This window comes from Aulostomus chinensis, chromosome 3 (assembly GCF_037954235.1).
Source record: "Aulostomus chinensis isolate RoL2024-O1b breed Wild chromosome 3, RoL_Achi_v1.0, whole genome shotgun sequence".
NCBI classification, from domain to species: Eukaryota; Metazoa; Chordata; class Actinopteri; order Syngnathiformes; family Aulostomidae; genus Aulostomus; species Aulostomus chinensis.
In genome coordinates this window covers 27,090,223-27,103,853 of record NC_141322.1, presented here as the reverse complement: position 1 = coordinate 27,103,853, position 13,631 = coordinate 27,090,223, and the positions used below count along the sequence as shown (strand labels likewise).

Here is a 13,631-nt window from a genome sequence, read left to right as displayed (position 1 = left end):
AGAACCCCTACTGCCTGCACTGACCTTTATTTTTTTCCTGGCAGTCATCCCTTTAGCCTTGACTTCATGACACTGGACTGTTCAGTTGTTGTCCGGCTGATAAGTTTTGTGATTTAACCTGAACCTCAGAGGTGCCAAGATTCAGGGATAAAAAAGTCCAGACAGCTGATGTCTCTTGGCTTGGTCAGCAATATACGACCCCCAGACCAGCAAGGAGCAGCCAAATCCAATCAAATTTTATTGCTAAAAGCATTATATCATACAAAAGCTAACACATAACCCAACCATAACCAGCCTGGACTCTCAGAATTGCTATTATATTGTTAAGCACACTTATTACACTACAATCTAATGTGATTCCAGACAGCAGCTCTGCCATATGGTGTCCTCTCACAAACACTGACAAATGAAGTTAAAGCAATAATTCACCCTAAACTCACAAATACCGTCTTGAGCTCACTAAGAGGTTCTTTTCCACCTCTTGAATTCTTCTTTGTGACCACAAATTGCAGAAAGATCCAGCCACGTACATTTAGCTCGAAGCTAAAGAAACATCTTTGGATGCGCTTCACTTCAGAGCAACTCTACCAACTTTAACCCTTCAGGCTAAATCGATAAAAACAGAAGATTGTGAGCTTAGTAAAAGTGCTAATCACAGCTGGGTTTTTTTGAATGGGTTATATTATATTGATGAAGCAGCTAGTGGGTGTATACCCTGCCTGTAGGTGTGGATGCGTCTCGCGTTTGACCGAACGTGAGTTCCTAACAGGGTTGTGTGTGGCAGCGAGATTCATAAAAGAGTGGAGAAGAGGGTAGATTCATATTACAAGTACAAGGTCTTAAACATCTCCTATGAAATAGTTTCCAAGGAGAGAGTAAACATTATACATGAACCATTAACATAATGAGCATTCAGGCATGTCACTTGGGACTATTAGTGAAACCATTATGATTAGCTAAGAATCCCATTAGCTCAGTACCTTCAGTACAGCTCACTTACTTATAGCTTGTAAAGGTAATTTAGCTCCTCAGAAGGAATGTAACTAAACTGAACCACACCAGAGGATACGACACCTTGTTTATTCTCTTTTTTTCTGGCGAAAAAGGCTGAACTTCATGCACAAGTAAACGGACTAAGAAGTCCCATTCCTTGATTCGATTACTTCCAGCTCCTCTTTGACTTCATTAAGAGTGCAAACTTGGTTTTAATGGAGGAAAGTGAATATTATGACGCTGGATCAACTCTCTCTACGTTATAGGCAACATCTCAGTTTGTTCTCCATTTCTCCCTCTTTACCTGCAGCCTACCTTTCTATAAAAGGTGTAAATCCTGCCTGGATTCAGCTCACAGTTGAAGGACAGCTCGTGGGCGACCCGGCAGCTTCTGAAACCTGATCTCCAAGTTCTTAGATGATCTATCCTGGCACAAGGAAGGCTGGGATTTGCGCTGTGTGCAGATATACACAAGTGTGTGCTCATATGTGTGTCTATGCAGTTGAGAGGGGTGCAGATGCCTTATCACAGGGATCAGAGACTGAAGAGCCCTGCCTCCACAATCCCACATCACTCTTTTTCATTTTGAAATAGGCACCCCACCAACTGCAGGCGCACATACTACCTTCTACAAATACACATCAGCAGACACACTTGCGCATACCCAGAGGAAGCTTCTTTCAGCCTTAAGGCGCTTTCTCAGCGAATGAGGATTTGCCTTTATCTTTTAATTCTCCGTCATACAGGAAGTGCAAGATGCGGCTGAATGGGAAGGAGAGAACGGCGCGGGGAAGGTCCATTCACGTGACCAGAGGTTGCCCCTCAAATATTTAGAAAAATCCTCTCCATTTCACAGCAGTCTGGATTTGCAAGAAGAAAGAATGAGCTTAAAGAAAGCGTGAAGATTATCATGTTATTGCCATAATCATTGTGCAATGTAAGAGAAATCCTCTGCTCCAATCCCTTCGTGACACATATACACTGCAGCGGTCTGACTTTCCAAGACCTCCGAATGCAGAGCAAATGCTTACTGAAGATTAAGGTGTTAGAAACGGTAAATACTTGGCCATTCATTTGGTTATCACGCTGAAGTATCCCTCACTGTGTAAACTGAAAACATGCCTGTGCTTGTCTGTGACCAGTTTTGTGAGATGTGCTGCAGCGGCACTTTTAAGTTTTTTGCATTCTACGGATGAGCTAAGCTTACCAGTGGCGTCGGTGAGGAGAGAGACGGATGAAAAGGATGAGTCTAGTTTACCTCATGAATAAAACATGACTTGAGAGTTTAAAAAAAAAACAAAAAACACAGGTGGGACCTCCTGATGTGTGACGACGAGGCCAGCCGGTGGGATCAGCAGGTGGACTGGTTTACATAAGGTCAACATCGAGCGCTACAGCTGCTTGCACGTTCACACGCTGTTGTGTGAACATGTGCTGTATTAATTGTTTGCGCTGTCGCCCCACAGCAGGACGGTCCTGGTTTCAAGCCCCAGAAGCCCCGGGTTTCTTGCTTTCAGTTTGCATGTTGTGCCCTTGTCCGTGTGGGTTTTCTCTGGTTACTTCAAGTTTACAAATCATCTCATAGAATACATGTGGTGGTGACATCACATCTCTTACATCATGTGCAAAAGAAAAAGAAAAGAAAAGAAAGTAATTTAGGATTCGACTGTTGTAAACACACAAAATCCCTGGATGAACAATGCAGCAAACAGAATGATGATGAAATTAGTCCTAAAACTCAGAAGTTAGCATTGTTGAATGGCTGGTAGCCTCGAATCTGCCTGAAATAAAGTCTGGGGTTAACGCTCGCTTCATAGATTTGAATGTTTTGTTCTGGGGAATAAAAGATGCCGGTACACGCTGTACTTGTGAATTATGAAGCATTTATGTGTCTTTATGAAGCGGTTGCTGGCAAATAACAAAACAAGATGACAAAAGTCGTCATTTTTAAACAGAAGTTGAAAGCTAGTTGTGGTTATGGAGTGATCTTAGTCTTATAAGCCTTTGTTTGCCGTTATTTGGCAGTGGTTTAAAAAATCCAAAGCAAAAATCCCATTAGCTTTTGGTCGAGGGAACCTGTGATGATGTCGTGAGCGAACACAACAGCTTCTTGAAATTACATTTACAGTTGGAAAATTATATTTTTCAATCCTTATTGATTTCAATTGCTGAAGAAGGAGCGAATTAGCACTCGAGTCTCGAAGTAGGAACCAAGAAGGTGACATTTTTACCATACATGTTGATGCAGCTTGTCGCTGCAGTCTGTAGCTGGATCTTACATGTGTGTGTTTGAGTGCAAAGTTTATGTCGCACGTCCATTCATCATCACACACAGAAAGAAGTATCTTAGCAGCTTGAAGATTTAGATGATCCTCCTCCTCCTAGGGATTGATTCCATGGTTGTGCCACTTAATGTGTATGTGCTAATACTGTGTACAGACTTCATGGGTATTTCATGTATTTTCTGTGAGATTGTAAAAAGGGGCGGCACGGTGGTGCAGTGGTCAGCACTGTCGCCTCATAGCAAGAAGGTTCTGGGTTCCAGCCCAGGCTGGAGCACGGGGTCTTTCTGTGTGGAGTCTCCATGTTCTCCCTGTGTCTGCGTGGGTTCTCTCTGGTACTCCAGCTTCCTCCCACAGTCCAAAGACATCAAGAGGGGACGAGGTTAATCCAGACTCTAAATTGACTGTAGGTGTGCCCCATGCCGCCCCCCCCCCCCCCCCCACGACCCTTAACAGGATAAGTAGCAGAAAATGGATGGATGGACTGTAAAAAGACGTCAAGTTTAGCAGGCGAATACTCCTTTCATCATCCTTAACCAATCACTGGTAGAAGAAAGATGCGATTCTTGTGAAGCAGATCTGGTGTAGAGCTGACATTGATACAAAATGAACAAGTATGTTTGCGTGACAGAGGAAGGAAGGAAGCCTATACAGACCAGAGCTTACACACACACAGCTCAGGTGTGCGGCTGGTGCGTTAGCAGCACTTAAATGTTACTCATTTCTATTGTCGAGAATATTCTCATTCGTTTAAAAGCTCCACCACCTTTATTGAATTTTGTCTCTGTGATGTACGGTAGTTCACAGTCTAAAGTGACAAGAATTATGGGGTGACAGAGAGGATGAAACCAGACATTGCCAAGAAGGAGGAGCCATTGTGAGCGCCCTGGGTTCTGCAAGTAAAAGTCTCATTAATTCTTCCCATTGACAATATTTCATGACAGCTGGAGCACTTCTGAGGCTCGGATGAGCATGAGACTCCCCTTAAATCATCAGGACAAAGGAGGAACAAGTGTGCTGGGGAAAAAAATCTTTAAAAAAGGCCTTTGTTAAAACACAAATGTGTACGAGATTGTTTATATAAAAACTCAGGGGAGACATTAATTATGACTCTCAAGGTTCATTTTTTTTCAAGAAGCCTCCGATCCCCTAAATAAAAACGCGAATGCTGAAAACGCCCGGATCTTCTGGGGAAACGGACTCAGGATCTCAATCATGAATTCAAAAAATGATACAGGAGAATATGGAAACACTTGCATTCCTTCTCACAGACAATCTGAACCAGCGATTGGCTCCTGGAAAGTGCCAGTGACATGCATGTTGCTGTGTGCTTTAAGGAGTCTCCTGTAGTCCCCTTTGTGAAAGATATTTCTACACACATACATGCATCTAAACGTATACGTATGTATGTGGGCATCGATCATCTTTGGTCACTACTCCCTTTTGTTTTCCTCTATTGCAGCGCTCTTTGTTATTTTTGTTTATGTTTAATTGTGTGTGTCAAGATGTTGAATTAATCATTCAGTAAGAAGAATATTTAAAGAAAAAGAAAACGGCTTGTGAAAAATATTGTGGCGTTGCAAAACCTGACAAAAAGAATCTTCAGCTTTGCTTCTGTTTCAATTTAGGAATGATGCAGCAACTTTATGCTGTTCACAAATTCTAGAACTCAAACTGTCTGGAAACCTTGCTGGCACCAAAAGTCATCCGTTCTAATTGCACTATTTAGATTCTTTCGTCCCCTCAAGCTGGGGAGAAACTGAATGGTGCACTTCATCTCCACGGCTCCGAGTATCTAATCTCGCTGTCACTTCCAACAAGTCTTTAATCATGTTTCACTGATCAATACATTTCATCCCACGTGTCACATCTCACTAAGGGCTGCTGTGAGTCATAATCAGACTGAGAATGACTGAGAAAATCGAGCTCACACTCACTCCATTACAGAGAGCTGTCACTGTAGGTCCGGGGTTGTACATTAAACACGCGCACACGCAAACACGCACACACACACACACGCGTGCAGGTTTCTCATCATCTTGACACATTTGGCAGTACCGTCATAAGTTCCACTCTCCAGAAGAAGTCCACTCTCCTCCAGGATCCTGAAGTCTCCAATACTGATGAAGTTGTAGTCCACGCCTGGTACCTCGCCCTCTCGAGGAAGCCTGGTGGTGCCTGCAAGAACAAAACAGAAGCAAATACAGGCACCAATTTTAGGACAATGACATTGAAATCTGAAATTGATCTTACCTCACATGAATGAACAACTAAAATTGATTCTTGAAATCATGTAAAAAGATAGAATTTGCAGGGTTTTCACAGAACAAAAGCCAATTACAGTCAGCTCTAGTAAGTCATGCTTTCCCTGTCGTAGAAATTACAAGTTTTATTTCACAGCAACTTTGTAAAAGTCTATGAGTGACATTTCCCATTCACGGTTAACAAAGCAGAGAGAATCTCATTTGTAATAGAGTTTGTATGATCAAAATTATTGGTTTGGAGTGTAGCACATGTTCAAAAGTGCGGAGATCTGATTTTAGAACAAAAATCCAATTTTCTGTGAAAGATGGATGATTGACCAAGGTCTGCCAGGGGCGTCGTTCATGCAATTCTTCAACTGCAGCTTCTGTGAAAGGAACATGGGGATTTTATTGATGTTTATATACTTGCCACAAGATGAAATGAAGACAACAGCTAAGTAAATGAGGAGACATGACAGAAGTCTGGGTTTTGTAACCTCCTGGTGTGGTTGGATATACACAGTCCCACAGGGGGCAACATCAATGCAAATCAGATGCAGGAGTGAGTATTTGCTCCTGTGGTGAAGCTACAGTCAATTTCAAAACTGATGTGTCGTTTGGACAAAGATACACAAGGTTAAATTGGACGGTAAATGATTACATTAGCATGAGGATTCGCTAAACCCTGAATGAATAAGCAGGATTGTTGCACTACTGCGCTGAAGGCTAATTAGCCTGTGTGTTACTTGACTCCACAGAAACATTCACACATATAAAACCAATCTTCAATGCCACTTTCCATGTAAATCTGTGTCACCTAAATTTACGTCCACCGATGTTTATGGAGCAATTTCTCATTCATTCAATCAGGGAATTGTTTTCAGGGTTATCTGGAGGACATGGGGGGTGAGGAAACAACCTGCCGGACCACCAGTCGATCACAGGGGCAACACTTATTTTACATTCAGCTAACAGCCAATTTCAAATTTCAAATGAACCTGGCTTCAGTGTCGGTGAAAATCAGAGAAAGGGAAGAACATTAATGCAGCACAAAGAGGAAATGCAAACTGAGAAACTGAAGACGGGTTTAAAGCCACACATCCAGGCAATTTGACCCTGAATGTGACTCTGTATCATAAATTAAAGGTGACCTATCATGCTCATTTCCAGTTGTATATTTTTCACTAGCTGTGTGACCTTGCATGATTCATCGTAAGATAATTTAAAAAACATCCTTATTCATCTTAACCTTTCTGCAGTGTTTCGAGCTTGTTAAAACATTAAAAAAAACAAAAACAAACCTGCCCTTCTTATTGGTGGATTTCTGGAAGCCTGTTGGGGGGCAGCAACTTGGGATTGTCAGCGGTTTGCAAACTTTTTATGAAACATACTGAATAACCTCCACAACCTGGAGAATTGTTGTGAGCAGAGCGTCTGAAGAAACTCTGAGACAGTGAGCGGGTGGATGGGTGCGTCCCTGTGCTCCGTGGGCATGGTGTGCCTGGAGCAGCTGATGTCAGCTCATGGTGAAAGTAGAAAAAAAAAAAAGGAACATTGGAGGTTGAATATTCATAACCGCGTGTAGCCCTGAGGATTACTTTTACATAAATTAACTATTTAAAATTCGGCCATGTTTCAGATGAACACCCAACGTTGTCAAACACAGAAAATAAAGGACAGCATAACAGTTCTCCTTTAAGGTTATCTTATTATCTCACAGTGTACTTGTAGCATTGGATCAACAGCTCCTGGTACATCTGACGGAATCTCTTTGAAATATGTTGTTCCATTTTCTCATTAGATTTCTAGACACTTAAAGCCAATTAGCAGCGAAGGTGGGCTGCAGATTGCGGTGGCCCAACGGCCTCTAAGGTAACTACTATGTTGCCATTTCCTTTTGTTTTTCCACTCATGTATTTTCTCACTAATTGGACTGTGACAGCTCCTCAGCTCCCGAGCAGATGATTAAACACACAGTTTGAAAATGAAATAGAAAAAAACATTAGAAAAGCTTCCTTGATACTGCAGTTTGTGTTACCAAACGCAGTTGACACCACATCGTGTGTGAGATTGCCAGCCTCTGCTGCCTCTCATTACCAACTTGTCTGCCTCGCGGCGCTGGCTTTGGTCCCTCAAAAATGTCCCCTGTAGCCCAATTACTTGAGTCACAGTTATGTACCTGCCAAGTACCTCCTTGGGCCATCATCCAGGATGTCACACCTATGCATACCATAAGCCACCCATTGTGGATCAGCTCCCGGGAATATAATAAAGGCTGATGTTTGAGGCTGCAGCTCAGTGAGAGCACCTCATCTTTTAAAGAACAACTTGCACACTCGACACTTGACGTATTTTACAATAAAGTGTCGGAGTTTGCTCTTCCAAACGAAATGCTCAGAGTCAAAAAGGGTGTAGTCCACACAGTGCAGTTGATTAAACCAAACAAAAGAGGAGTTCTGATAAAGAAATACTTGATTTTCTGTCGGCATGTATAGCTTGAGCAGCAATGTATTTGTATTGCGGTGTGCATCTTTCGGTATGAATTTTAAGGGCACATTTATTGTAGCCCCACACGTGATTGTTGAGCATGGACTGAAACAAATAGCCACTTTAGTCTTGCAAGGTCTCACATCTTGTGCACAGCTGAGACCTACTTCTGAACCATCTGAGAGGATGTCACGACAGGAGCATCAGAGGGAGTCAGTCAGTAATGGCAGGCCAAAGATTTAAAAAGGTGGTTTGGTGTAGTTTTATGTTGGTGCTTCAAAACTAAGATAGCTTTGGGCTCTGCTGTTGAAATGGTGGAAAAGAAATAGAGAGCTTGAGAGAAAACAAGATCATTACCAAGACCAAGTCTTTTGGTCCTTTAGTGGAGTGTTCAGTGATTCCGAGGGAATCATCCGGCCTACTGTGCTCTTCTCATGCCGTAAAATAAGGCACAGCCTTTAACATTTTAAAAAGAAATCTGAAACAGCTTATATTTCGACCTTAAAGCTTAAAATATAATAATAGTCCACTGAACAGAAGAGGAAGGAAAAAGTAAAAGAAAAAAGGGTCAGCTACTGAAAGTGGACAGAAAGGTCACAGCTGTGTAAGTCTGATGTGTTCCAACTCTGTGTTGCTGTGCACGAATACCTACTGTATGCTGTTGCAGCGTGCCTATGTGCGTGCGCGTCTGTGCATGACTGAAAATGTGTTTGTACAAGATCAAACTCTCTCTGCTTATGTCTGATCTCAGCAGGGCGTCAAGGGACCGTGGCACTGAGCTATCTGTCCTCTTATCCTCCTCCTTTTGTCCCCTCCAGAGCTCTCCAGAGGCTCCTCCAACATTTTTGGAACAGACCAAACGAGATGGAGACCATCCCAAGACCCAGCAAAGGACACTCGGGGATTTAGACGGTTAAAACCTCACTCTGTGTCTCTCTGCTCCGCACTTTCTCTATACTCTGTCTGCCTTTCTTCTTTCCTACTTTCTATTTTGAGCTCTCCTGTTTTGGGTTTTAGAACTGGTTTAAAGTCAGACTAGAAACTAATAATTTCATTATGGCACCAACTTTTTTTCTGGTTTGGCAGAAATGACCCTGTGGTGTTGCTAGAAGAGAACTGATTAGTTGTGTTAAAGTAGAGCAGCTTGACTAGTTAATAAGTAAAGCAGATTGATGGCCCAGGGACACAAACCTCCTCTGCTGATTCTCGCCTGCATGATTGCCACACACATTCTGGGTGTAAATCAGATATGCTTATTTATCATCAATTTGTCATGCTTAACACATTCAAGAATTTTTTTTTTCTGTTGTAATTTGCAATTTTGTGGCACAGCACTCCCATAACCCGCCTTGTACTCCAAGTATTGATTTTCCATAATGAGAAAAACACTTTGCATGTGCAGCATCAAAGACAAAGATCCAAGCCTGAGTTCTGTGCTTAGACAGAGAAGCCTCGAAAATAAAATTCCATCGTTAGCTGTGACTTTATCCACATTTTTTTCCTACTTTTCTATGCAGAACATTTCACAGACACGCTCAACCAATTTTCTCCAGCTGTCCACCTTCATGTTTGATTGCCAGCTTTGCCGAGGGTGTGGTCCTGCATCTTGACTGAACGGTCTGGTGTGTTCATTTTTATAATTCTACGTTGAGAAAGAGTATAAATCTGTTATGTCTGAAGACTCCAAAGCGTCTTAAATCTATTCACTGTTGAAACACCAAGTTTGTTGGACAAAATTCTAAATTACACAGTCAAGTTTCATACCTATGCATTTACTCAATAGGTTCGGTTTGTTTTTATAGAGGTTATATTTCATTTTGTTAAAAAAAAAAAAACCCAATCTAAATATAACTGAAGAATGCTATGAAAAATAGCTGGCAAGGGTAATTGAAACAGAGAAAGAGCGAAAGTGAAACACAGAGGGTGAAGGATGTGAAACTGAAAGCGAGCGAGTGAATGATGGAATTGCCGTCACTGTGCAAGTCCCGGTCTCCTGCTCATTAAGACAGTAATTCAAGCAGGGGATTAGAGAGTCAGACTCATACAGTGAGCCCACTGGCTGCTGCTGATGAATGGTGGCTACGGGCCATAAAACCTCAGCGAACGCTATAAAAAAAAAGAAAAAAAAAGTAAAGCCATGTTTGCAGCAGAGATAGTGGAGAACATGAGGAGACAGAGAGCAGAGGTTGTGTGTTCGTGGAGGACAGGGGAGGTGAGAGAGGGACACTTTACAGCTTCTCAAGAGGAGAAACGGAACGCAAGAGTTTTGTAGAAATCTATTCTCCACTCCAGTCCACTGTCAGTGACCGGAGATACTCCCAGCGCAACCAGACTTCCAATTCAATAAATTCAATAACACTCCATGTTAAAGTTAACCACAAGACGGGGAGGGAATAAGGCGCCTTTCTCAGTGGCGAAAAAAACCCTGCTGACATCTGGCTTTGTTTGCATTAGGAACCGTTTTAATTGGAATTCACTTGTCAGTCAAATGACTGTGGCATTTAGCGGCTCTCGCCAGCACTGATGAGAACACAAAACCAGTGTGAATGCAGTAATCAACTATTTACATGGAGGGAGGAAACTTCCACACCTGGGGTTGGCTTTGAGTTTGAAAAAGCGCGAGAAAAACAAAATCCTCGATTCAACAGAATCACTGTCACTGCTTTTACTTCAGCAACCAAAGAATCTACACAAGCCAAAGACCCTTAACTCTGCTACTATTTTGACAACAACTTCGACTTCTTTCTGGCAGGGTGACTGAGTTTGTGATGTTGAATGTGACACTTCAGAAAAAGACAGCCAGGCAACTCCTTATCGACTTGTGAAATCTGCTTTTCAAAGTAGGTTTCCCAGGTTTATAAAACCCCCTTGTATGTAGGTTTGTGGAGTGTGGAAGCGGTACAAGTTAAGGGGTGGGCAGGGAGAGGGAGAGAGGGGGGGGAGGGTTCTATATTTCTTTGCATACAAGTCAAAAAAAAAAAAAAGAGACCAAGAAATTAAATATACATGAAAGGTAAGCAGCTTACTTCCTGAAAAATTTCACACTTGTGCATGCAAGTCTTCTCTGAACAAGAGAGAGCAACTTCCAGCCCCTGGGGGGTAAAGAGCTGAGATGCTGCTTGTTTGTGACAGTGCTGCGCCTAAGAGTCTGTCACCGCCTCAGGAGCAGTCGCTCTGCATGTGACTAAAACCTTGACTACACTCAATTATGGTGCTCCTCTGAGCAGAGTCAGTCTTCAACAAGACGGGGTAAATATTTAGGTCGATGCATCTGTGTGAACATCATCACGGTTTCAGAATTACAGAGACTTCATCACAGTCACATTTCTCTGTTTATGCAGTTTTGCTTCCACAGGTCATTTAATGTTGTGAGATATATTTTTAAACCTCACACAGCTTCCCCTCTGCAGGGAATAGATCAGAGATAAAAACTCTTTAAGTTCTTAGCCGTTTCCTCCATAAAATAACGCATATCTTCCATCTTTATATATAAATGGAAATTCAGTAGCAGCCACGCAACACATATAAAGATGGATGTTGTGTCTCCTTTTCCTCGCTCTGAGCAACAATAAAAAGATTTAGGTGCTGCCATCTTACACAAGGTTTGAAACGGACTGTAAAGGTTTTGCACCCATGTCACAATTTAGTCAGTTACCCAGCTACGCGGCCGCGAGGGAGACGCTGAGGTGAACCTGACCGACTGCAGGCTGGCTGTTAGGTTTGAGCGGGATTTCTAAATCACGGGGGTTTTCAGAAAAATGAGTGGAAGCAACTAAAGCTTACAGAGAAGGACTTTGTCAGCAGGAAAGGGACCAATATTTTTGAAAAACCACAGTAAAGTGGTGGTAAAGATCCATACAAGGTGGCTCCTTTGTCTTGGAGTAACGGTGACCCCAGAGTTCTGCTTTGTATGTCCTATCTGGACATCATGAAAGGTTATGTATCACGAAACATTTTGCAGAATTATAATATCCATTCGATTAAACAACGTCGATTTGGTCGAGTTCCTTCTTTAATATGTCACCTACATAACAAGAAATCCCCTGAATACCTGGGACATCGTCCAGATTCTGATTATGAAGTGCAGACGGGTCCTTTATTACGGCTTTGATGATAAATAAAGAACACTTGCTGGTTCGGTTCTGTCAGGTTCCGCTGCTTTCAGTATCTCAACGATAGCCGACCTATGGATTTTGATGCCGCCCTGTACAAACACTCTGTAATAGGTAAGGAAAAATTTCTTTTCTTTTTATTCTTCTTTTACCAAAAGGATGTAGGTGCCTGTCGCAACTACGCTTCCCTCAGAGCAGCTGTCAATCATGACTTCACACCGGCTTTTTATAGAGGCAGGGTGAAAAACGTTACACTTTCAAGTTGCACACTGAAAATTATTTGGTTCAACAAAGAGAAATAAAGTTCCTTGGAGACACAGGATCCCTGGTTATCGACTTAGCTGTCTCACATTATTGCACATGTCCATTTTTGTCTCTTTAAAGATTCGGTTTTTCAATTCAGCGTTTTATTAAAGACAGCTGTGATTTATTTTTTTAAACTTGGTTTGATAATGGAATCAACGATGAGGCGTCTTCAATACGATACAATACAAACTCGAATGGACAGAAATGACTTTTTTTTTCTGTGTGGGCAGAACTTAATTGTGTTCTCCCTCCATAGCATCACGTAGAGAGCATTTATTCCAAAATCTAATCAATTACCTCTCAAACTAAGTTCTATCATTCTCTCAAATCCAATCAAAATCCATTAACAGGATTTGAGAGTTGCTGCTAAAAGACAGACAGAAAGACAAAGCTGGAGATCAGGTTACCTCCTTGGCAGAGGTAATTAAACCAAACTAATCAGGAAAGAAACCCTTGGATCCATCAGTGTGGGAGTCGCTGAAATAGCTGAGAGTATTTCAGGACCAGTTTTCTGTGGCTGTAGTGTTTTAATATAGTCCAGACCTCTTTGCTTACATGGAGGGTGCAGGATTTAAGTCCTGTACTGCCACCAGCCACCAGGGGCACAATTGAGCTCTTTAGGCTTCACTGTTTGAGAAACTGTCGCATACAATCTTCTATAGCAGCAAAGGCACAGCGTAAAATAACCTTTTCAGGGAGATGCATTTGCCAAACAACCTACTTAACTGCAGCCTACACAAACCGTAATCAGGATATTAATCTGCACTTTAATCAGCCTTCTCGCTCTAACGAGGGTAATTTTAAGCTTTACAATGAAAAGGTTACAGCATAGAGACACAAAGATTTTGCCCACCTGCTCCAAATCCGCCTGCTGACATGAAACATTTGCACTCTTTACAATAATGTATGGAGCCATTTTAATTTGCAGCCCCATCCTGAAGACCAACAGCTTTTGCAGTATTGATTTGATAAAAATAAGGCGCTAAAAATGCATTCTTATCAAGAATGGATTATCATTATTCTGGAATTGCATACCGCTGTGGTTCTTTGCAGTGGTTGCCTGCAGTCCACAGCACAAACCTTTTTATTTACCACTCCATTACGGATTTCAGCAAAGAATAATAGCTGATGACAGCCGCGCTGAGCAGAATGTCAGCGAGGGGAAGGCGAGCAGCGGAGGGAAAATGTAGGGTTATTTAGGGAAAGAA

General features: G+C 42.1%; 1 protein-coding gene across 6 annotated transcripts in view; it reads right to left on the bottom strand.

The window, feature by feature from the left end:
* Positions 1–13,631, bottom strand: part of magi3b (membrane associated guanylate kinase, WW and PDZ domain containing 3b) — a 138,445-nt gene that overhangs the window by 31,707 nt on the left and 93,107 nt on the right. For all 6 annotated transcript variants that reach the window (XM_086200029.1, XM_086200027.1, XM_086200030.1 and 3 more), the window contains one exon: positions 5,334–5,453. In XM_086200029.1, coding sequence (XP_086056155.1) covers positions 5,334–5,453 — 120 coding nt within the window. The remainder of the gene's footprint in view (positions 1–5,333; positions 5,454–13,631) is intronic.